This window comes from Amblyraja radiata, chromosome 23 (assembly GCF_010909765.2).
Source record: "Amblyraja radiata isolate CabotCenter1 chromosome 23, sAmbRad1.1.pri, whole genome shotgun sequence".
Taxonomy (NCBI): domain Eukaryota; kingdom Metazoa; phylum Chordata; class Chondrichthyes; order Rajiformes; family Rajidae; genus Amblyraja; species Amblyraja radiata.
Window position 1 is genome coordinate 32,823,469 of NC_045978.1, and position 25,258 is coordinate 32,848,726.

The 25,258-nt window shown below is 48.0% G+C and overlaps 1 protein-coding gene across 1 annotated transcript; it reads right to left on the reverse strand.

Moving 5' to 3' along the window:
- Window positions 1–1,016: 1,016 nt before the first annotated feature.
- Window positions 1,017–24,665, reverse strand: LOC116986448 (phosphoenolpyruvate carboxykinase, cytosolic [GTP]-like). The gene is made up of 8 exons (XM_033041993.1): window positions 24,472–24,665; window positions 15,514–15,695; window positions 14,839–15,042; window positions 14,527–14,714; window positions 14,226–14,388; window positions 13,727–14,083; window positions 10,987–11,082; window positions 1,017–1,694 (listed from the first exon to the last, which is right to left on the reverse strand). The coding sequence occupies exons 1-8, from the start codon at window positions 24,651–24,653 to the stop codon at window positions 1,240–1,242; spliced, it is 1,827 nt and encodes a 608-aa protein (XP_032897884.1). The 5' UTR covers window positions 24,654–24,665; the 3' UTR covers window positions 1,017–1,239.
- Between the last annotated feature and the right edge of the window lie 593 nt (window positions 24,666–25,258).

Genomic DNA, 25,258 nt, shown 5'->3' on the forward strand with positions numbered 1-25,258 from the left:
GGGAGGATACAACGGATAAATGCAAGGTACAATCTGATTAAGAAGTGTGAGGCCATTTATGACTTGGAAGGCAAGGTAGGATGGGTGAACAAAGAGATACACCGATCACCAAAAGCTGTGCCACAGGTCAGGAAGGCCAAACTTTACTTCTGCAAGGATAGAATGGAAAGGGAGGGAAGTTCTGTTAAACCTGGTGCATACCACACTAGTAGGTGTGGTAACATAAACAAAACATCAATTTTCTAAGATACCCCAGATGATAAAATCGTAATGCAAACAAAATGCATACCCCAAGTAAAAAATTGACAGCAGCCAAAATTAAATTGTCAGAATCCTTCAGGATTTATATAGACTCAAAGAAACTCAAAATAGTTACTGGACTGTCAAGGGTCGACACAAAATGCAAATGCTGGGAGTTACTTGGTGGGCCAGGCAGGCAGCATCTCTGGAGAAAATGGATCGGTGATATTTTGGGTCGGGACACTTCCAAAGGTATTTGGTAACAAATGCAATAGTGGATTTTCACTGGTCTATTTTATGCTTAAACCACAAAATACAACCTGCGACTCTATAGAGCTTGTCAAGTGTGTATGTTATAAAACAAAAGCAATTCGAATGAAAGTCTTTTTTTTTTAATTGACACATAATTCATTACACATAAGCAAAATATGTTCTTCTATTTGATTCTGCCATCTTTTACCGTAATTTGAACTAACTCTCCCTCTCGCCCTCCATTGGGGAACTATCTCTCCTTCAGGTATTCATCCAGTCCACACAAGGCTCCATAAGGCCCTGACCATAGAATCCCTTTTGAATGGCTGCCCTCTTGGTGTGCACGCACAAACCCTGACTGCAGACATGCACGCACGCGCGTACATGCACACGTACACGCATGGGTGCGCGCGCGGACACACGCACACACACACACACACACACACACACACACACACACACACACACACACACACACACACACACACACACACACACACACAATGGCAAACAGGGACATAAACTCTGACCCTCCCCTCCCCTCCCTAAATCACGAGTTGCTGAGGCTGATTGCCTCTGACGGCAGATTAGGAGGTCAGTTAGTTCAGAGCAACAATCAGGAGGGGGGTCTGTGTGCTTCTGCATGGACGGACTCACTCCTTTAACCAGATGACCCATTGGGGGAGGTTCTGAATCCTTAAATTTATGATCATGGCTACTGCCCATAGTCCTGTTCGCAGGCCCTGTTTACAAGTCACTTATTCTCTGCTCTAACTGCACCAGCTGATTGGCCACGTCACTGGGAAGGTCGTTGTTGACTTGCTCATCAAAGTATCTCCTGATTTCTCTTATTTCCTCTTCCCAGAACTCCTTCTCGACACTGAAGAGCTCCTCCATGTTCACGTTGCTCAGGCCCTCCAGGTTCAGGGCACCGTCAGTGGGGATGAGGCCAAGGGGAGAGAGCTTGGCGCAGTCCTCTCCCTCGATCCGACGGAACATCCACTCCAGGACCCGCGAGTTCTCACCAAAGCCGGGCCACAGGTAGTTGTTCTGCTTGTCCTTGCGGAACCAGTTGACGTGGAAGATCTTGGGAAGTCTGCACTGGGGCCTGTGCTCCATGCTGAGCCAGTGCGACAGGTACTTGCCAAAGTTGTACCCGAAGAAAGGCCTCATGGCAAAAGGGTCGTGCATGATGACCTTACCTGAGGAAGAACGAGAGAGGAGGCGTAAATAACTGGTACCGAGAGGAGCACGGGAATCACAGGACTAATGGGATGTTAGTTATGGAAACTAACCCCAGCATGGCACAATCTTTGTCCTGGATTCAAATGTTAGGGTAAAGCTCCCCGTCTCATGTTGAATAGATGGAGTATGTGAGAGGATATGTAGCATTGTGGTAAAGATACTGGATGTAATCCTAAGGCATGGAACTGGAAGCAAATATTCAAATCCCTCCAATATGAAATTAGGCACATTACATTGAGGAATAAAATTATTTGATGCAGATTCTCAGAAAACCCCATCTGGTGCCCGAATAGTGACACGGAGAAGTGGGAGCTGGAGAGGCCCATCTTCCTGCCTCCCCCAGATACTTCTTGAGGCCTTTTGAGTAAATGTGGTTGAGTCTTAACTATCTTGTGGACATGTCTCCACACCAACTGTGCTAGAGAATTCCACAAGGCCCACACCCTCAGAATGAAAAACGTACTCACCTCAGTCCTAAATGTTGAGTTTAGTTTAGAACAGCACGGAAACAGGCCCTTCTCGTCCCACCGAGTCCGCGCTGATCAGCAATCCCCGCACATGAACACTATCCTACCAGTACTAGGGACCAATTTACATTGATACCAAAGCCAATTAACCTACAAACCGTACATATTGGGAATGTGGGAGGAAACTAAAGATCTCAGAGAAAACCCACGCGGCCAAGGGGTACAAATTGCAAATGTCTTGCCCCACATCCTGAAACTGTGTCCCCTTCCCCTGGAGCTTGGGAAGGGGACACAGTTCCAAGGGAAACATCCTCCCTGTATCCAGACAAGGGAAACTTGCTCCCTGTATCCAGTCTGTCTACCTTTATCACAATGTGTAGAAAGGAACTGCAGATGCTGGTTTACACCGAAGATAGACACAAGATACTGGAGTAACTCAACAAGTCAGGCAGCATCTCTGGAAAAACGAAATAGATGAACACTCCTGTCCATTCCTACACTGACCTTTCTGACCTGGGCCTCCTCCACTGTCAGAGTGAAACCCAATGCAAATTGGAGGAATAGCACATCATATTTCGCTTGGGCATCTTACAACCCAGCGGTATGAATCTATATTACTAAAAGTCTGATCTTGACCGCTTTTGGCCCACTGTGCTGCGATTTCCGGGAGAACGCCGCTACCTACGGCCGTCATGTTTGGCCAGCTCGCTCAGAGCCCCCCTACGCCTTCCGGGACCGGAGGATTTTTCCCATCGATGAAAAATCAGAGGGATATTAATGTTTAAAAATAATTCACCATTCTCTCTGCTTCCTCCGCTGGTGGCAGGGGGGAGGGACTATAAAACCCGGAAGTGTAGTCCCTCACTCAGTCTCTGCCAGACCCAGGAAGCGAGAGGGTCACAGCTCTCTTAGCTGTGAATAACACTGAACGTACGTCTACTCCACGGTGAGTCCCCTCGATGCGGCTCTAAAGCTGTAAGTGGCTGCTGCCCAATTGTTTGCCTCGCCTTTTTTAAAAGTTTGTGTTCACAAAATGAATTTTGGTTGTCGGGTGGCTGCTGCCCAATTGTTTGCCTCGCCTTTTTTAAAAGTTTGTGTTCACAAAATGAATTTTGGTTGTCGGGTGGCTGCTGCCCAATTGTTTGCCTTGGCTTGGCTTTTAAAATCGTTGCAGCAGTTGGCTGCCAGCCCAAGAATCCATTCAGCCCACAATGTCTATACTAGCTCTCTGGATACCAGTACCTTCGGCCCGCAACACCCATACTAGCGCAACAGAAAGCCCCCCCCCACCCCACTGGCGAGCAATATTGGAATTGGTGGAGAGGTGGAATATTGCGTTGGTGACCAGCCCTTCGTGTGATGCTGGGACCCAACGGGTCCCACTTAGTCTAGTATTACCTGTAATTTCAAGTCACCCTTGCATTCCCTCTCTCTCTGTCCCTCCCCCACCCTAGTCGTCCTGCTGGTTTCACTGTTCCTATCCCTTTGTTAGTACCTTGTCCACAGCCAACAATGGACCGTTGTGGGCTCCACCTTTCCTGGTTTGCTACCTTTTCATATTTCTGGTTTCCCTCTCCCGACTCTCAGTCTGAAGAAGGGTCTTGACCCGAAACGTTACCTATTACTTCTGTCCAGAGATGCTGCCTGACCCGCTGAGTTACTCCAGCATTTTGTGTCTCTCAAAATCACAATTTTGTTTCTTTCCTCTCATTCTTCCAAGGTGAATAAAGGCCAGGGGATCTCAACCTCTTCTCAAAAAAAAGGTGCAATCGCTCGAATGAGTATTCTATAGGCCTCCCAATAGCCAATTGGAAGACCGAACAGCTCCTCTTAACAGATCTGTAGACATATTATGTAAAGATGTAAAAGCAATAGATTTGTCGTGGTGTATTTAACTTGCCTAATGTTGACGAGGACTTCCTCTCTACAAGTGGCTTAGATGAGATAGAATTTGTTGGGTGTATTCAGGAGGGTATCTTGAATCACTACGTAGATAATCCAACAAGTGGAGGAAACATACTCAACTTTATACTGGAAACAAGCCTGGCTCGGTGAGTGGCAATAGCCACAAAAAGCTGGAGTAACTCAGCGGGTTAGGCAGCATCTCTGAAGAAGAGGGATAGGTGACATTTCGGGTCGAGACCCTTCTTCAGTTGGAGAACATTTTGGGAACAGTGATCACAAATCCTTCAGTTTTAAGATAGTTATGAATAAGAATGTCTGGACCTTGGGGGAAAGTACTAAATTGGGGGAGGGCAAATTACAACAGTATTAGGCAGGAGTGAGAGAGACTAAATTGGGAGGAGCTGTTATGGGTTAAATCTACACCTGACATGTGGGAGTCTGTGTTCAGGACCGGATTGTACCAGTTAGGAGGCAGGATAAGAAAGGCAACGTAAGGGGGCCTTGGATGACTAGAGAGGTTGTAAATTTAGTCAAAAAGGAACGGGAAGTGCATGCAAGATTTAGGAAGATTAAATTAGACAGGAACATAAAGTAAAATGAAAACAGGAAATAACTCAAGCAAGGAATCAGGAGGACCAACAGAGGGCATGGAATGTCATCGACAAGACCGATTAAAGAGAATTCCAAGGCTTTTTATACATACATTTGAAATGAAGGGTCACCAAGGAGAAGTGTGTGGAGGATAGTGAGGTCAGTGTAGGGAGCACCAATAGGTTAAGACATTGTGAGATCATGGAGGAGGGGCTGTTAGGTCTAAAATAGAATTCAGGAGGATAAGTTCCAAGGGTCCTATAGGATCGATCTCTGGTTATTTTTGAGGGAGACAAGAATGGACATTTTTATATCCTCTCTAGTCACAGGCAAAGTCCCAGAGAACTGGAAAATAGCCAATGTTGTTCCTTTGTTTAAGAAGGGAAATAGGGATAATGCAGGAAATTATAGGAGGAGTACTCACATTAGTAGTAAGGAGGCTATTGGAGCGGATAATTAGATATTGGATTGACTCACATTTGGAAGAGAAAATTAGAGAGTTAGCATAACTTTGTCCATGACATGGTGACAATTTTGTCTTTGTAAAGGTGACAAAGGTGATTGAAGAGTGGATGTTGCCTGCATGGATTTTGAAAACGGCATTTGAAAACTTTCTTCATGTTAGGCTGATCCAGAAGATTAAGATGCATGGGGTCAGCAATAATTTGGTGGTTTGGATTCACAACTGGTTTACCCATAGAAGATAGAAGATAGTGGTGCAAGGGTGTTATTCTGGCTGGAGGTTTGTGGTCGATGGTGTTCCACAGGGATCTGTGCTGGGCCCTCTGTTTAAATGGGTTAGACAAAAATGTAGATGGTTGATTAGTAAAGCCCCTGTCCCACTTTCCCGAGTTACTCACGAATTCTCCCGAGTTTTTCCCTTGATTCAAACTCGGAGATGCCAGACGTAGTTACTCGGGGCTATTTTTTCTACTCGTGGACATTTTTCAACATGCTGGAAAAACGTCCCGACTTACCTACGGGCTGGCATTACGAGCCGCTACGAAATATCTACGAACTCCTATGGACTCGCTACGGACATTCTCCGAGTTTGAATCAAGGGGAAAACTCGTGAGAATTTGTGAGTAACTCGGGAAAGTGGGACAGGGGCTTTAGGTTGTAGACAGCACAACCATTCGTGGGGTTATGACAGTGCAGAATGATGTCAAAGGGTACAACAGAATATAGAACAGTTACAAATGTGAATGGAGAAATGGCAGGTGGAGTTTAACCTGTGCAATGAAGTTGTTTCGCTTTGCGAGGTTAAATGTAAGGGGAAAGTATGCAATTCACGGCAGAACACTTAACGACACTAATCCCTCTCTTGGAGCCCAAATCCATAGCTCCCTGAATCTTAGGGCCCAAATTCAAGAAAGTGGAAAGTGGTAACATAACTAGATGGAGTGGGAAAGGATGCATATGGTATACTTTCACCAGTCATGACATTGAGCAGAAGAGTCAGAAGGTCAAGTTTCCGCATTATAAAACTTTGCTGAGGCCACATTTGGGAGATTGTATGGATTTAGGTCCGCCTCATTCCAGGAAAGATGTGGGGCTTTGGGGAGGGTGCAGAAGAGGTTTATCAAGATGCTGCCTGAATTCAAGGGTTTTAGCCCTTAGGGGAGGTTGAGCAAAGTTGGATTTCTTTTCTCAGGAGCAGCGAACTCTGAAGAACCTGATAGAAGTTTATAAAATTACTAGACTAAGTGGGACCCGTTGGGTCCCATGTTCACACGGGAGGGCTGGTCCCCCGACGCAATATTCAACCTCTCCACCAATTCCAATATTGGTGGCCAGCGGAGGGGCTTTCTGGAGTGGAGGTATGGGTTCTTGGGGTGGCAGCTCAGTCCCTCAAGCCTGATCTGCTGGCAGCTCACTCACGGCTGGTGGGCTGGCAGTTGACTCATGACTATTCCTTGAAATTTCTTTTCAAGCAGGGTGCAAGGCCACCAAATTCAAATCCATGTTCCTACCATTTCAAGTAGGGTGCAAGGCCACCAAATTCAAGTGCAGTTTCTTACCACTTTGAGCAGGGTGCTAGGCCACCAAATTCAAGTGCAGTTTCCTACCACTTCAAGCAGGGTGCAAGGCCACCGAATTCAAGTGCAGTTTCCAACCACTTCAAGCAGGATGCAAGGCCGCCAAATTCGTGCAGTTTCATTCCACTTCAAGCAGGGTGCAAGGCCACCAAATTCAAGTGCAATTTCATTCCATTTCAAGCAGGGTGCAAGGCCACCAAATTCAAATGCAGCTTCATACCATTTCATGCAGGGTGAAACCACCATAAAACCACACAAAACACCAAATTCACAGTTTAGTAGAAATTCAGTGTGTTCAATTGATTCACAGCTCAGACAGAGTCGTGACCTCTCCCTCCCCCATCATGCAGAGACTGAGCCACACCCACATTTCCGGGTTTTATAACCACTCCTCCTCCCACTGGAAAAGGTGTGGCTTTCATGGCGTGATTGACAGGAGAGAGATTCTCAACATTTTTTAAACACTAATAACACTTTAATTTCTCATTGATGGGAAGAATTCTCTGCACCTGCTCAGCGGAGGGGGACCGAGTAAGATGGCCAAAAATCACAGCCATAAGTAGTAGAGTTTTATCTAAAATCAATATACAGTGCAAACAGGATGCAAGTGCATTTGCAGTAGTGCCTTTTAACTTCAAGCCAAAGCACCCAAGCCACCATTTGCAGTAAGTAGTGCCTTCCAACTTCAAGCCAAAGCACCCAAGCTGCCATTTGCAGCAAGTAGTGCCTTTCAACTTCAAGCCAAAGCACCCAAGCCACCATTTGCAGTTAGTAGTGCCTTTCAACTTCCAGCCAAAGCACCCAAGCCACCATTTGCAGTAAGTAGTGCCTTTCAACTTCAAGCCAAAGCACCCAAGCCACCATTTGCAGTAAGTAGTGCCTTTCAACTTCAAGCCAAAGCACCCAAGCCACCATTTGCAGTAAGTAGTGCCTTTCAACTTCAAGCCAAAGCACCCAAGCCACCATTTGCAGTAAGTAGTGCCTTTCAACTTCATGCCACCATTTGCAGTAAGTATTGCCTTTTAACTTCAAGCCAATGCACCCACGTCACCATTTGCAGTAAGTAGTGCCTTTCAACTTCAAGCCAAAGTACCCGCCACCATTTGCAGTAAGTAGTGCCTTTCAACTTCAAGCCAAAGCACCCAAGCCACCATTTGCAGTAAAGAGTGCCTTTCAACTTCAAGCCAAAGCACCCGCCACCATTTGCCGTATGTAGTGCCTTTCAACTTCAAGCCAATGCACCCAAGCCACCATTTGCAGTTAGTGCCTTTCAACTTCAAAGCAAAGCACCCAAGCCACCATTTGCAGTAAGTAGTGCCTTTCAACTTCAAGCCAAAGCACCCAAGTCACCATTTGCAGTAAGTAGTGCTTTTCAACTTCAAGCCAAAGCACCCAAGCCACCATTTGCACTAAGTAGTGCCTTTCAACTTAAAGCCAAGGCGCCAAAGCCACCATTTGCAGTAAGTAGTGCCTTTCAACTTCAAGCCAAAGCACCCAAGCCACCATTTGCCGTAAATAGTGCCTTTCAACTTCAAGCCAAAGCACCAAGCTACCATTTGCAGTAAGTAGTGCCTTTCAACTTCAAGCCAAAGCACCCAAGCCACCATTTGCCGTAAATAGTGCCTTTCAACTTCAAGCCAAAGCACCAAGCCACCATTTGCCGTAAATAGTGCCTTTCAACTTCAAGCCAAAGCACCAAGCAACCATTTGCAGTAAGTAGTGCCTTTCAACTTCATGCCACAATTTGCAGTGTAGTGCCTTTCAACTTCAAGCCAAAGCACCCAAGCCACCATTTGCAGTAAGAAGTGCCTTTCAACTTCAAGTCAAATCACCCAAGCCACCATTTGCAGTAAGTATTGCCTTTGAACTTCAAGCCAAAGCTCCCAAGCCACCATTTGCAGTAGGTAGTGGCTTTCAACTTCAAGCCAAAGCACCCAAGCCACCATTTGCAGTAAGTAGTGCCTTTCAACTTCAAGCAAAGCACCCAAGCCACCATTTGAAGTAAGTAGTGCCTTTCAATCTGAAGCCAAAGCACACAAGCCACCATTTGCAGTAAGTAGTGCCTTTCAACTTCAAGCCACCATTTGCAGTAAGTAGTGCCTTTCAACTTCAAGCCAAAGCATCCGCCACCATTTGCAGTAAGAAGTGCCTTTCGACCAAGTCAAATCACCCAAGCCACAATTTGCAGTAAGTAGTGCCTTTGAACTTCAAGCCAAAGCTCCCAAGCTACCATTTGCAGTAGGTAGTGGTTTTCAACTTTAAACCAAAGCACCCAAGCCACCATTTGCAGTAAGTAGTGCCTTTCAACTTCAAGCCAACGCACCCATGCCACCATTTGCAGTAAGTAATGCCTTACAACTTCAAGCCATAGCACCTAAACCACCATTTGCAGTAAGTAGCGCCTTTCAACTTCATGCCACCATTTGCAGTAAGTAGTGCCTTTCAACTTCAAGCCATAGCACCCACGCCACCATTTGCAGTAAGTAGTGCCTTTCAACTTCAAGCCAAAGTACCCAAGCCACCATTTGCAGCAAGTAGTGCCTTTCAACTTCAAGCCAAAGCACCCAAGCCACCATTTGCAGTAAGTAGTGCCTTTCAACTTCAAGCCACCATTTGCAGTAAGTAGTGCCTTTCAACTTCAAGACACCATTTGCAGTAAGTAGTGCCTTTCAACATCAAGCCAAAGCACCCACCACCATTTGCAGTAAGAAGTGCCTTTCAACTTCAAGTCAAATCGCCCAAGCCACCATTTGCAGTAAGTAGTGCCTTTGAACTTCAAGCCAAAGCTCCCAAGCCACCATTTGCAGTAGGTAGTGGCTTTCAACTTTAAACCAAAGCACCCAAGCCACCATTTGCAGTAAGTAGTGCCTTTCAACTTCAAGCCAAAGCTCCCAAGCCACCATTTGCAGTAAGTAGTGCCTTTCAACTTCAAGCCAAAGCACCCAAGCCACCATTTGCAGTAAGTAGTGCCTTTCAACTTCAAGCCAAAGCTCCCAAGCCACCATTTGCAGTAAGTAGTGTCTTTCAACTTCAGGCCAAAGCTCCCAAGCCACCATTTGCAGTAAGTAGTGCCTTTCAACTTCAAGCCAAAGCACCCAAGCCACCATTTGCAGTAAGTAGTGCCTTTCAACTTCAAGCCAAAGCACGCAAGCCACCATTTGCAGTAAGTAGTGCCTTTCAACTTCAAGCCGAAGCACCCAAGCCACCATTTGCAGTAAGTAGTTCCATTCAACTTCAAGCCAAAGCACCCAAGCCACCATTTGCAGTAAGTAGTGCCTTTCAACTTCAAGCCAAAGCACCCAAACCATTTGCAGGCAGGTCCTTTGTACTTCAAACAAACCATATTTTCATTTTCAAACCACATTAAGGGGACTCACAGTTGTGTAGACATTTGTTCAGTGTTATTCAGAGCTCAGAGAGACGTAGCCCTTGGTTTCATCCATCTTGCAGAGACTGAGGCACACCACTCCCTGGTTTTATAGTCCCTCCCCCTCCTTTCCAGCAGGGGCAGCAGAGAGAATGGTGATTAAAAAAAATATATTAATATCTCTCTGATTTGTCATCAATGGGGAAAATCCTCCGCACCCGTAAGGCGGAGGGGGGCTCTGAGCGATGTGGCCAAAAATGACGGCCGTAGGTGGTGGCGTTCTGTCGGAAATCGCAGCACAGTGGGCCAAAAGCGGTCAAGATCAGATTTTTGTAATATGGATGAGAGGCATTGAGTAGACTCTCAGAACCCTTATCCCACGGTGGAACTGTCAAATACTAGAATACTTAAAAATGAGAGGGGGTAAGTTTAAAGGAGATATGCGTGACAAGTTTAATTTACACTGAGAGTGGTCGGTGCCTGGAACACATTCCCAGGGGTGGTGGTGGAAGCAGATACGAAGCATATATGGTAGGCTTTTAACAGGCTTTTAGATGGACACATGGATATAAAGGGAATGGAGGAATATGGATCATTTGTGCGCAGAAGGGATGACTCTAATTTTGTATCCTGGTTGGCACAGACACCATGGGCCAAAGGGACTTGTTCCTGTACTATTCCATGTAACTATAAAACGCCTGCAATCCCAGGGATTAGTCTGCACAGCCTTTGCTGCAATTCCTCAGTGGTTGATAATTCCTTGCTTTGGAGCTGAGGACAAAACTGACACGATAGTCTCACTGTACTCCCTGTCCCAGACTCAATGTACACCCCACACGACAGTCTCACTGTACTCCCTGTCCCAGTCTCACTCTTGTACCTTTGTGCTCAGCTGCAGCTGTAGCCTCGGATCTCATGGCTGCTCCGATGAAAACTCCGTGCTGCCAGTTGAAGGCTTCATACACCAGAGGGACACCTGGAACACAACACAATGTCTTTGATGGTGAAATCTGCTCTAGAATGTGAAATGGGTTTGTATTTTTCAAACCATTCCCCCCTGTCCCCACCCATGTTATGAGTTGCTGTCAGTTGGATGGACAATCTGCATCATCCTGGTGTCGATCTGGAAATAGGCACAATGGAAGTGACACTTTAGTGATGCCCAGAACATACAGTGAACCCTAGCAATAATGGACCATGGGGAGGGGATTGGTGTCCGTTATTGCCTAATGTCCACTGTAACCCAGTGAGGGGGTAAAGTGTAACCCAAGGCTGGGAGAAGGGAAGGAGGAGGGCGTTGGGGGAGATTGAAGAGTTGAGAGTGAGATAGAGCTCTTAAAGATTAGCGGAGTCAGGGGATACGGTGAGAAGGTAGGAACGGGGTACTGAATGTGGATGATCAGCCATGATCACAGTGAATGGCAGTGCTAGTTTGAAGGGCTGAATGGCCTACTCTTGCACCTATTGTCTATTGTTAGAAACAAGCAGGAATTCACAGGCTGGGGAACTGCAGAACCCTCTGGCCCCACATGCGGTGCACAGGCCAGGGATGGGCCCGGTAATCACGCCATCTTCATACTGCTTGCACTCCCTGCTCCCTCAACCAGACGCCAGCTCAATGGGGAAACTAGTGCAAGTCGGATGAGGCTGTGCAAAGGGAGCCTCGGTCCACCAGAACCAAAATCTGCTACATATTGTGAGGGTTTACTGTTCAGCACATTCACAAAGTCATGTTTACCACAGGAGGACTGAAGTGTATGCTAGCCTTCTCGTTGAATTTGTGGGTCGGAATGCACCAGAAGAGAGGGGTCAGGATATTCTATCAGAAAAACAATCACTCTGCACATTCTGAGCATTTTCTGAACAGCATGGTTCTGGATCCTCCGTGTGTCTGACCCAAGGCCCTAGGATGTATCCAATGGTCTCCAATGGTGATCAACACTCGTCAAGGTGCTCCTTCATTTTGCATCTTACTTTCTGGTTCTCCAGCTTTTCGTGTCTATGTTCGGTTTATACCAGCATCTGCAGTTCCTTCCAACACATGCTCCAGTACAGTCCATTCACAGAGCGGGGCCTCTCATGCACAAGCAGACCTTGCCTGAGAACATCCATCGCAGGCAGAGCCCCATCATTAGTAAACTTCCCTGTCTGACTCCCACCTCCACCACTGCCCTGACCTCCACTGTTCAAGCCCAGCCCAGCCCACCATGACCACAGAATCAGTACCACTTCAGCCACCCTCTGCTTCTTTCCACCATTTTGGAACCTTTGTGCAGTATGCGTCCGACTGCATCAGGTCTCTGGGAGCCGTGAAACGTCGCTCGTAGACGGACCCATTAAAGGCACTGTGGCAGCCCACTGCCCGTCCCACAGCAGGGTGAATCAGCCCCGTCTGGCACTGGCAGCTTATAAACCCCTGCGGTAGGCAGGATAAAGCACAGATGAGGGGAACTTGCATTAACATAGGATGGTGCCGAGCATGGAGCGCTTCAATAATAGGAGGCTGGTCCGACTGGGTCTGTTTATCCTGCAGTGGAGGATGTTAAGAGGGGTCGTGATTAAGGTGTATATAGGGTGGACCGCAAGTACTCTGTACAACTCCACAGCCAGACTGGCAGGCCACGACAAATTTTGTGCGGGCGTCAGGGATTATGGGGAGAAGGCAGGAGAATGGGGTTGAGAGGGAAAGATAGATCAGCCATGATTGAATGGCGGAGTAGACTGGATATGCCGTAAGTTTAGGGTATGGAGTAAGAGATATAGAGGAGGTCTGAGGGAGTTCATTTTCACCCACTATCTAGTGACGAGTACCTGGAATACAGTGCTTGAGAGAGAGGTGGAAACAGAGTCGCGGGCAGCATCCAAGTGCCAAAGTGAACACTTCAATCACTTAGGCATGGGAGGCCAAGTGCTGGAAAGCGAGAGATCACTAAGGATACCCACTGGGCAGCATGGACATGATTGGGCCAAATGGCCTGGTTCCCTGCTGCATGACCGCTGCATGACCGCTGCATGACCGCTGCATGACTGCTGCATGACCGCTGCATGACCGCTGCATGACCGCTGCATGACTGCTGCATGACTGCTGCATGACTGCTTCATGACTGCTGCATGACTGCTTCATTACTGCTGCATGACTGCTTCATGACTGCTGCATGACTCGACCTCCCTATCACAACCTCAGCTTCCCTCTTAGTCTGCCAGCCAATCAAGTGTGTCGGGGCAGAGTGACTGATGTAATGAAGAAAATATGACGGGCAGCTCACATGACTGCAGGTCCCATAACAGATCTAAAATAATAACCAGTTTCTCTGCCAATTTATGGAGGAATAATGTATGGCATTATAGTGTACCTTGTGGCAAATGTCGAAACCCTGCCACAAGGTACACTACAGATAGCGCATAGGTCTTCAGTTGTATGACAGATCACCACTTAACATTTCCCACAAAGCCTGCAGCAAACATTTCAAGTCAGGTTAGTTAGACAAGATCAAACTTACAAAGGTCCTGTTAAGAAAAGGGATGGAGCACATTGAGCAGTGGTTCAGTACATTGTCATTAACCCGCACACGGACCATCTAATGCTTGCGAGTGCTCCTTTACAGAATACACTTCCATACCTCTCGGCCTCCGCCCTCCAAAGATAATTGCTTCAATGGGAACGCCATCGGGAGACTCCCAGTTTGGGTCCATGATTGGACACTGGCTGGCAGGAGAGCAGAACCTGGAGTTGGGATGTGAACAAGGTTCCCCATCTTCTGGCGTCCACCTTTTGTTCCTCCAGGAAGTCACTGTGATGTGGGAAGGAAGGATTTCGTCGATTCCTTCCCAGTAAACACCACCATCACTGGTCTCTGCCACGTTGGTGAAAATGGTGTTCTCATGAATGGTTTTCATAGCGTTTGGGTTGGTTTTCACGGATGTCCCGGGGGCAACACCGAAAAAGCCATTCTCTGGGTTGATTGCCCTCAGGATTCCTGTGGAGAGGAGCAGGAAGATCTTTGTTAACAGGGTTAACCATTCTCACACCAGGCACAAGGCTTGGAATAAATTGGACAATTTCCTCAATATTTTGTTTCATTTGCTTTCAACTGTGGAGAATTGTCAAAACCCACAAACCTTGCTCATCAAACTTCATCCAGGCGATGTCATCTCCCACACACTCGACCTTCCAGCCAGGCAGTGTGGGCTTCATCATGGCCATGTTAGTTTTGCCACAAGCGCTGGGGAATGCGGCAACAATGTACTTCTTCTGGCCTTTGGGGTTGGTCACACCCATGATCTGTGGAAGGAAGGGGAGAGGCCGGTCAGACGCTGGGAGCAAAGCCAGGTTACTGATAATCTGCAGCTGCTGACTAACCCTCCAGCCGTGGCTCCACAATGAGCAGCCCCCCCTCCTCCTCCCCCCCTCTCTACTCACCAGCATGTGTTCAGCCAGCCAGCCCTCGTCCCTGGCCATCCTCGACGCAATGCGCAGGGCAAAGCATTTCTTCCCCAGCAGCGAGTTGCCGCCGTAGCCACTCCCGTATGAAGTGATCTCCATGCGCTGAGGAATGTGGGCGACCAGGATGAGCTCCGGGTTGCAGGCCCAGTTATTGACCAGTGGCTCTGCAAGCAAGACGGAGATTGTCACCACAGGCCCAATACAAAGTTTCTGCCTCAAAGTACACAACAACCCCTTCCCCCATCATCCACACAGCACAAGCCGTTCAAACAGCAGGACCACACTTACTCTTCAGTGGTAGAGGACAGCCCACCGAGTGGAGACACTTCACAAACTGGCCGCTGCCCAGCGCCTCCAGCACAGCCGCTCCCATACGAGTCATGATCCTCATGCTGGCTACAACGTAGGGCGAGTCCGTGAGCTGGACGCCAAACTTGCTCAGAGGCGACTCCATGGGCCCCATGCTGAACGGGATCAGGTACATCGTACGGCCTGGAGATTCAAAGCAAGGAGGTCAGTCCATGGGCACTGCTGGAGGAGAAGCTCACTGGATAATGCCTTATTACCAAATGTGAAGCACTGTAGAGTTTTAACTATAGTTACTGCACCTGTCTACATTGTCAAATACGGTAGATTCCTGTATTTATTCACTCTACACTGTAATATGGTACGGACCAGCCACTGTGAACAATTGGTGCAGACAGGAAATGTGTTCACAATATTCACGGTTTGAATTCAGGGTTGACCAAACCAGCTGCAGGGATCCTGGTTCCTCAGTGTAGATGTGGAACCACATTAGGTAATTTAACTGCTGAGGAATGTGGCCAAATGCCATGTAGCTTGGGGCCTGGTAAGATCCACACTGAAGATCAATGACTCTGGTATTATTATTGAACCGTTAATGAGCGTATGAACGTAAATGAGTAGCTGGGAGATATTACAGATTGAATCAACGCCTTTTACCTTTCATACACTCTGGGAATCGTGCGGTGAAGGCCTTCTCAAATTCCTTCTCGGACAGCCATCGGCCCAGCTGGCTCTCTCCATTCTTCGCTATGGGAACGGCATCCCGCTGTTCAGGGGTCACAATCACCGTTTGTCTCTCCACACGAGCGACATCCTTGGGGTCGGTGCGAGCCAGCCAGCTGGAGGTGATAAAAGGTGATGAGAACGAGAGGTGGTGACTCCTCCTTTAGGCCAGTCACTGCCGACACTGACAGCCTCACCGCCGCACCGTTGCAATGTGCAGCATTCACAACGACTGCAGACTTCTGGTACCGACTGGTCAAAGTGCACAGGACAATTCTGTAAAGTCGGAGACTTTATGTTGAATATAATGCATGTGTGTGGGGTAAAATACCAAGGAGACGGGGTTGCAGTTTATCCTGTGTGTTTTCCATCTAAATGTGGACATGTTAGTGTGTAGGGTCACTGAAAATGTACTGGACTCATGATCTATTTCTTGCTGTGAGGACCAGCCATGCTGACATTTGATATTTGTTTAGCATCAATGAGTGTTTATTAATTATAATTTTATTTCGGAGTCACGTGAGTGATTCCGTGAAGAAGCCCCGCCAGTTCGCATGCGCGTCATATCAATACAATACAATACAATACAATACAATACAATATCAATACAATACAATACAATACAATACAATACAATACAATACCATTTATTGTCATTTGAGCCTCAGTGAGGCTCAAACGAAATTCCGTTTCCACAGCCATACAAACAAAGACAATTTCCTACAGACATACACACAATTTAATTCACACAAACATCCATCACAGTGAACCCACTGTGATGGAAGGCAAAGTCTTTTCTCTCCCCTGTTCTCCATGTCTCTCCCGATGTCCATGCCCCAGGCGGGCGATGATAAGTCCCACGGCCATTTTAGGCCGTGCCGGGCGATTTACGGCCCCGCTCCCGGTCTAAAAGTCACAAAGTTGGAGCCCCCGGCGGGCGCTGGAATGTCCCACGGACACGAAGCCGTGCTGGGCGATGTACGTCCCCGCTCCGGGTCGTTCCAACCCCGCGACACGGGCTGGAGAAGTCGCGTTGCGGCAGCTCCGGGAAGCGGTCTCTCTCTCCCCCCGGACCCGCGAGCTCCCGATACCCCGACAGTCCACCGGACCTGCGGCTGCGTTGCTGGAGCCTCCGAGCCCCAGGAGTCGAGTCACAGCAGCGAGTCACCACCGCTCCCCACGCTCCAAGGCCGGCCAGCCCCACGATGGTGAGTAGTCCACAGCTCCGCAATCTCCCGAGCCCCCGGGTCGTTCAGGTTGGAGGCCGCTCCACGGTGCTAGGCCCCAACGACAACGGAGACCCGACAGGGAAAAGATCGGGTCTCCCGGACAGGGAAGAGATTTTAAACAGTCCCCCCCCCCCCCACATATACACATTTAAAACCAGTATTAAAAAAACACCAACACTACATTTAACTAGACAAAAAATAAAAAAAAGACAGACAGGCTGTAGGGGCCGCTGTAACGGGTGAGTCGCGCCGCCTATACCGTCTATCGCATTGCGTACGACTGGCAGGGGGACGTGAAGGAGCCCTGATTGTAAACAGCGCGGAGAAGCCCTGCTATAAGGGACTATGGAGGAAATCCCGGTTATAGCAACGGGAATACCACGCTCGGGGGAGAAAAACCCGGCAATGAACGTCGTGGAGAAGCCCTTCTACAAGTACCGCAGAGGGAATCCCGGCTGCAACGACTACGGGAATTTCAAGCTCGAGGGAGAAAAACCCGACCATGAATATCGCGGGGAAGCCCTCTACAGGAACCACAAGACCAGGCTTGGGAGGAGCGTTGCCCCCGCAGCGGAAGGTTTAAAACAGGACATGCAGGTAAATTATTTACTCTAAGGTCGTTTTGTTCTATTTTTGTGAGAATTATGTTACAGGAAAGGAACCATGGACTAAGTCCAAATGGACCGCATCCAGACTGACTGCGGAGGACCGCGGAAGTGCGGGCAGTCAGCAGCGGTAGACTGCACCTGGATCGCTATTCGATCAGCAGTCTCCGACCTGGCACCTGCACAGTCCGAATCGACACCGTAGACTGGCGGGAAGGCCAAGCAGAAGTCGGACAGGCCCGAAGGCTCGGACGAGTCGGGCTGTGAAGACTCACCGCCGGCGGGAGCGACTGTGATCGCATATCCCACATGGAGCGGTTGATGGAACAGATGCTCCAATGTGACATGCGCCGGTATATGGAGCCTAGTCACCATGGGGTCCTAGGACTGCCATGGCAGCACCTTATTGAGGGCTGCATAATGCATCTCCCTCGACAGAGGGGAGCATTAGGAATCACTTCTGGGCTGACTCTGAAGACGGGTTTGGCTGAAGATACCACAAGTGTGCTGGGGGTGCAGGAACAACACAACCAGCAGCAGGAGCAGGCTGTGAATGACAACTACCAAATACCCAGCATCAGGGAACTGTGTTATCTGGGGGATACTGCCATTTGGGGGCAACCTGTTGAAACAGGTCAAGAACCTCGATGAGGGCCGTCGGGCTCATGAAGGCCACATCATCACGCAAGACCTCACATCTCCGGCGGCAGCACCCCTACGCACCCACCAGCAAACCACGATACACTGAAGCTGGTGAAAACTTGAAGGCAGTACAACCAGGACAAAGGTCTTTTTCAGGCCACAGCCCAGAACGGCCTTCCTGGAAGATGCGCCAACCCCGTACTCAAGCTCCTCTACCTCCCAGGAGCAGAAGGTGCAAAAATCATGCACACATGGTTGAGGCAGCTCCTGGGTCGGGTTGCATAAGTCCTCCTATTCGGATAAAGGTACAGAGCCACATCGATGATGTCTCCTGTCACGGATACAAGTTGGTAATATTTACACTGGTTTGAATTTTTACACTGGTTTGGGATAACATGAGATTAGTTTATACTGCACAGCAGGTATGGTTGGAGTTGCCTTTCAAGGCAGGCTCGCAATTATGAGAGATGTGGACTGTTCATTGTCAACAGCCTCAACCCGCATGTGCAGTATAGACATTTCTGAATAACTTCCATGTGATCATTTCCGCTCACAGACTTCGGGGATATTTGAAATTTAGCTGGATGAGGCAATGATACACTCAGAAGCGTTGCAAAATGGGCTAACTTCAGTTCCCAGATTATTTACCAAATCACTACAATCAGTGCTTCGACTGCACAGAGCTAACAAATAAGTGTTATGGCCAATCTGGATGATATTGAACATACTGTATTTTCCTAAATTAGCCTTATCAGCCACATAGCTATATTTGAGAAATTGGGTTTCTCATCCGTCCAGTTAAATTTAAATTAAGTTGCTACCAACTGATGCTATTGATTATTGGGATACAATTAATCCATTCATTTGGCTGGGACTCCGCTCTGAGACAAAAGATTAGACCTCTGCTATTCCCAGCTGAAACTATCAAAGTCACAATGATGAACGAACAGTATTCAGCGTTGCTCCACTAAACCTTTCATCCGTAAATCTTCATTCAATTCCAAACTTTCATCTATTGCTCAAAGATGGAAAATTACTAATACCATCTCTAGTTACTGAGGCAGATGGAATTAGCATGAGTTATCAATTGTTCAGTTATGGTATCAACTGCCAATGGACACCAAGTGCATTCTGTGCATTAAAGGGTGTGTTCATGCATAACTGCATGCACAAGTCCAAGGTGATACACATTGGTGGTGGTATATGTTAATCACAAGGGTACAATCAAATCAAAGTATCCGGTGATAGTTTTACCTAACCGCATTTAGCATTGGTGTATTATCATGCAAAATCAATGACAACACAGAATGAATGTGCAATCACAAAGTATTTAATGACATTGTGGCTCGATGGGACACTAACGATCGAGATGCTTGCATCCAGGCTCAATCACCAGTTGCAAAAAATACAAGGCATATCTGTGGCGATGGGTGCATTCTCGCTACACTAGGGAGGAATGTTCTTTTATGTCTTCCTCCATTTGGCCTCATTAGACGGGTCTTGCAAAATTTAGCAAGATTCCCGCTTCCAGCATTTTCATAGTGCCTGCCTGGGTTATATACCCATGGTTCCGGCTGATGTGGGGAATGATCATAAAACCTTACATGGTTATTTCTGGACACAAAAAAGATGCTGGTTTAGTTGTGATGTTGAAACCATCCTCTGCATGATATAATCAATTCATTGACTTACAGACTCTGAGAGACCGTTCCTGCGGCTCGGGTTGTCAAACCAAAAGCACTGGAAGTGCTCACTGCAGATTGCAGGGATAGCACCAAATAGCAGCATTCTTCATAGGAGATGGGAGGTATTGTTTATGCTTATTTACATTTAACTCGGCATGGATGACTGACGCCTTGAAATTCAGTTTTATGGGACTTTATGGCATTAAGTTAAAGTTCCATTTACTGTGCCTGAAGTACCTCCTCATCATTTGGCTGCGGGGAGCAGAAACCACTCTGTCCGGTCTCACCCTCTGACATCTAGATTATGAAGGGTATCGTCAACTTAAAACCTCCCAGGCCTAGGGACGCAGAGATATGGGTTGTTAACATTGTGCTACATCACTTCGCCGATGGGCTCCAGCAATATCCCTGTCCTTGGTCAAACTCACTTACTAGTGGTTATGCCATGGCACTGAGTACAGTGCTACGGGTCCAGTCATTGCTACACTGGATAGGATGATCATATCTGCGAGCTATAATAACATGTTTTGTTCATGATTAGTCAGGCAGAGTAGACAGGGACATAAGACCAAACTAGATGGTGTATATCCCATGGACCTTGGGTTGTGTGTGGTCACGCATCTACACCAGTATATCAAGGTCCCTAAGAGCCTTATAGACTCTGACTAGCAATATTGTTAGTTACATAAAACCTCGTTAGAAGGAATCACTACAAACCTTCTCCAGGGGGTTAAATGGGTCTGGCTTATACAGGAGTGAACATTGACATTTTGAGTCTCACTCCACCAGGACCGCAATACCTCAGCAGCAGGGTTATGGACCACATCCTAGCGGCTGCAGGATGGTCAAACTAACGTTCTGTCCAAATATTCAGAATAAACCCATTGCCAGATCGGGGGTTTTGCCAACTCTGTTAGGTCTGTTTCATACTTCCTCCCGGTTGAGGGAGGTTACTATTGCCACTATTGTTCATTAATAGCATCAACATGTCTATATCTATGTCATGTCTGAATGCATTATTAATGTTCACTCATCATTGGCCTACTGATGCAGTTTATGACGCCTGGACTCGTTTCCATGGCATGAAATCACAGAGCTTTAAAATCTTCACGTAGTCACTCACGTGACTCCGAATTAAAATAGTAAGATTAAACGAGAACTTACCAGTTTGAAGTTTGATCTTTATTTTATGAGGAGTAACATTGAGGGATTATGTGCCCTCCACGCCCACCCTCTATCATAAAGGTCAACTGGTATTCTAGCTTCTCTTATTTTACTATATTTAGTTCAAATAACTGTTGTCTGTGATTTCACACCGCTGCTTTGAAGATTGACACGCATGCGTGCTGGCGGGCTCCACGTAATCCCTCAACGTTACTCCTCATAAAATAAAGATCAAACTTCAAACTGGTAAGTTCTCATTTAATCTTACTATTCTTGATCGTAGCTATTCCTCAAACTTATTAACTTATTGCAGCATTCTTTGTAACTGTTACTTACTTACTTACTGCCTATTGTGCCTCCTGGCATGTAGGGCAGCAACGAAGGTCCTCCACTCAGTGGTGTTGATTCCTTCACTTGCTGTTTCCGTAACATATTTGTTTTACGAGACAGGATTGTTAGCCCAGTGCTCAACCTCCAACCTGGAGGTCCAGTGGATCGCTCTTCGTCTCGCCTCTACCCTTCGACCTGTCCAGCATGGGAGACCCTAACAGGAGACGAATCTCCCGCTGGCATAGCTCTAGGGGTCACTGAGACACAAAAGCTCCCCGACCACGACAAGGTTGAAATCTAACGGGGAGATTGTAACTGTACAAACAATGAACTCTCATGTTCTCTGTAGCATTTTACAAGCTGGAAATCCCCCCATCTGTGTTCAAAGTTGTAGGAATTGTGATTCTCCGTAAGACATTGACACAGGAGGAGGCCATACATGCCCCTCGACCTGCTTTGCCTTTCAATAGGTTGTGGCATATCTTACACTACGATTCCTCTTCCCTGCACTTCCCCATACCCCTCAAGTCCTTTGAAATCTAAAACTAATATATTCAGCAACTGAGCCTCCATATCCCTCTTGCGCGAGGAATTTGCCTCCCTCTTGATAAAGATATATCTTCTCATCTTGAGTCCGAAAGGCCAATGTCTTCTTTTGAGACTGGGATCCTGGTTCCTGACACCCCACACAAGAGAAACATCACCCCCCTCTCTCACACTCCTTAAGATTTTTGCATGTAGATATAGAGATTGCTATGCTATGAATGCTTGGCCTGCTAATTAGCTGCACTTTGACACAGACCAGGGAACCTCTGCAAGGTCCTACAGATGGCTGGAGTTGAGATGAAAATACCAGTGGCACAGAGGTGAATGCAGTCCTTGGGCTGGCCTTCTAATCTGCACATACCCCTGCTAAGGTTGTGCTTGTGATATTGATTTACAACCTGTATATTGCAGGTGAATCCTCCATTTATTGACCTGCAAGTCCAATGTGCCTGCTGCCTTTGTCCCTCCCAGTGGATTACTTTTAGACTTTAGTTTAGAGATAGAGTGCAGACAATTTACATTTTTACCAAAGCCAATTAACCTACAAACCTGTTTAAGAAGGAACTGCAGATGCTGGAAAATCGAAGGTACACAAAAATGCTGGAGAAACTCAGCGGGTGCAGCAGCATCTAGGAGCGAAGGAAATAGGCAACGTTTCGGACACGAGTTTCTGAGTTTCTCCAGCATTTTTGTGAACCTACAAACCTGTACGTCTTTGGAGGGTGGGAAAAAAACAGAGTCCCCGGTTCAGTCCTGACAATGCCTGCTGTCTTTGCGCAGAGTTTGTACGTTCTCCCCATGACTTGCATCGGTTTTCTCCAGGATCTCTGATTTCCTACCACCCTCCAAAGACGTAGAGGTTCGTAGGTTGATTGGCTTGGTATAACTGTAAATTGCCCCTAGTGTGTAGGTTAGTGCTATAGTGTACGGGCATCGCATGTCGGCACGGACTCGGTGGGCAAGAGCCAGTTTTCGTGCTGTACCTCAAAACTAAACTAAACTAAAAAATAAAAGCTGTTGCACTTTGAATAATGTACCTAGGTACAGGTACTTATATATATATTACTAGACCAAGTGCAGACCCGTTGGGTCTGTTCCCCCAACGTGCGATTGTGGGGGGGGAGGCGGCATGCAGCGTCACACACACACTAACTATCTCCCCCCCCCCGCACTCACGCTAATTACCCCCCTTGATATTATATTAATATTATTAATTTGCTACTTTTACCCCATAACCACCCTATCTACTGACGCATAGCCCCCAACTCGCAGTCACACCTAGAGAGTGGGGGGGGGCAGGGGTAGAGAGTGAGGGCAAAGAGAGAAGGGGCAGAGACAGAGAGAGAGCGGAGGAGAGAGAGAGATTGAGAGAGAGTGGGTGCTGATAGGGGGGTGAGGGGGAGAGGTGGGGAGCAGGTAGGGGGAGGGTAGAGGGTAGGGGGTGTGGAGGGGAGGGGGTTTAGGGGAGGGAGGGTGGGGGAGGGGATGGAGGGGAGGAGGGGAAAGAGAGAGAGGGGGAGGAGAGAGGGGGAGGGCGAGCATAGGGGCGAGAGTCGCGAAAGAGGGGGAGAGAGAGCGTGTGCTGAGAGGGGAGGGGGAGAGGTGGGGAGCAGGAAGGGGGAGGGAGGGTGGAGAGAAGGGGGTAGGGATGTGTGGAGGGGGTTTAGGGGAGGAATGGTGGGGGAGGGGGTGGAGGGGAGGAGAAAAGAGGGGAGAGAGAGGGGGAGGGGGGAGAGGAGAGGGGGGGGGAGAGGAGAGGAGAGGGGTGAGGTGGGGAGAGGGGAGGAGGGGGAAGAGAGGGGGGAGAAGAGAGGGGGGGTAGAGGGGGGGAAGAGGGGGGGGAGGAGAGGAGGGGGGGAGGGGGGAGGGGGGAGAAAAAGAGGGGAGGGGGGGAGGGAGGAGAGGAGAGGGGGGGAAGGAGGGGAGAGGGGGGAGAGGAGAGGGGGGGAGGAGAGGAGAGGGGGGAGAGGAGGGGGGGGGGGGTTAGGAGAGGGGGGAGAGGAGGGATGAGGGGGGAAGAGGAGAGGGGGAGCAAGAGGAGAGGGGGGAGAGGAGAAGGGGGGAGAGGAGAGGGGGGGATAGGAGCGGGGGGGAGAGGGGGGGGAGGAGAGGGGGGGAGAACCTAAAAAACCTTTTAAAACCAAAAAAGACACATTCTGCAAGCATTGTAGAACCAAAAGAGACACTTTTTGCAAACATTTTAGAACCAATAAACACTTTTTGCAAACATTTTAGAACCAATAGACACATTCTGCAAGCGTTTTAGAACCACTAAGGACACTTACATTTGAGTAGACATGTGTTCAGTGTTATTCACAGCTCAGAGAAACGTGACCCTCTGCCTTCCTCCAGCTTGCAGACACTGATTGAGGCACACCACTTCCTGGTTTTATAGTCCCTCCCCCCTGCCGCCAGCAGGGGCAGCAGAGAGAATGGGGAATTTTGTAAAATCATTAATATCTCTGTCATTTTTCATCGATGGGAACAATCCTCGGCACACATACGGCGAAGGGGGGCTCTGAGCAAGGTGGCCAAAAATGACGGCCGTAGGTGGCGGCGTTCTCTCGGAAATCGCAGCACAGATGGCCAAAACTGGTCAAGAACAGACTTTTAGTAATATAAAAGATAGTGTAGGTACCTAAGTATGGTAAACTTATACCTAGGTACACTGCAGAAAGGGAGGCTGCTCACCAATTGTGGTACTTGCGTAGGCGTTTGATCATTCCTTGTTCCTCCATCATGGCCATAATCTGCCCGTTCTCCTCCTCGCTTCCATCACAGATGTGGATGCTGGCTGGCTGGCACAGCTTCGCACTTTCTTCCACAAAGTTTCTCACGCCAGGGCTCAAGTTGTTCAGATCACCTTGAACCATGTTCAGGGCGAGGAGGGGCTGAGAATGGAGTTGGAAAGTTAAGTCTTCGCCAAGAAGTAGATCGTCAAGATCCTGCAAACAACATTAACATTACCGCTGAGAGCTGAAGCATGGTCACTGAGCAGCTCACTGGGTGTGAGATTGCAGCCGTGGGAAGGATGCCCATGTTTATTGCAGCAGGATGTATTTGGACTTGCATACATTAAATGTACAATAGGAGGTAGGCTAGGGGGAGGAGGATGGGAGGAGGAGAACTGTGCATGAGGCCAAGCTACTCTGATCCCTTGTGCCCGCACATGATCTATACCCTCCATTCCCTTTGTATACATGTGCTATCTAGAAGCCTCTTAAACATCACTCTCATATCTGTTTCCACCACTATCCCTAGCAGTGCATTCCAGGCACCAACCACTTTCTGGGGAAAAGAAAATTGCCCCAAACATTTCCTTTTAACTTCCCCCCTCTACCCTTAATCTATGCTGCCTAGTCTTTGACATTTCCATAACTTGTCCGTGCCGACCAAGTTGCCTACCTGAGCTAATCCCATTTGCCTGCCTTTGGCCCATAACCCTGTGAACATTTCCTATCTATGTACCTGTCTTTCA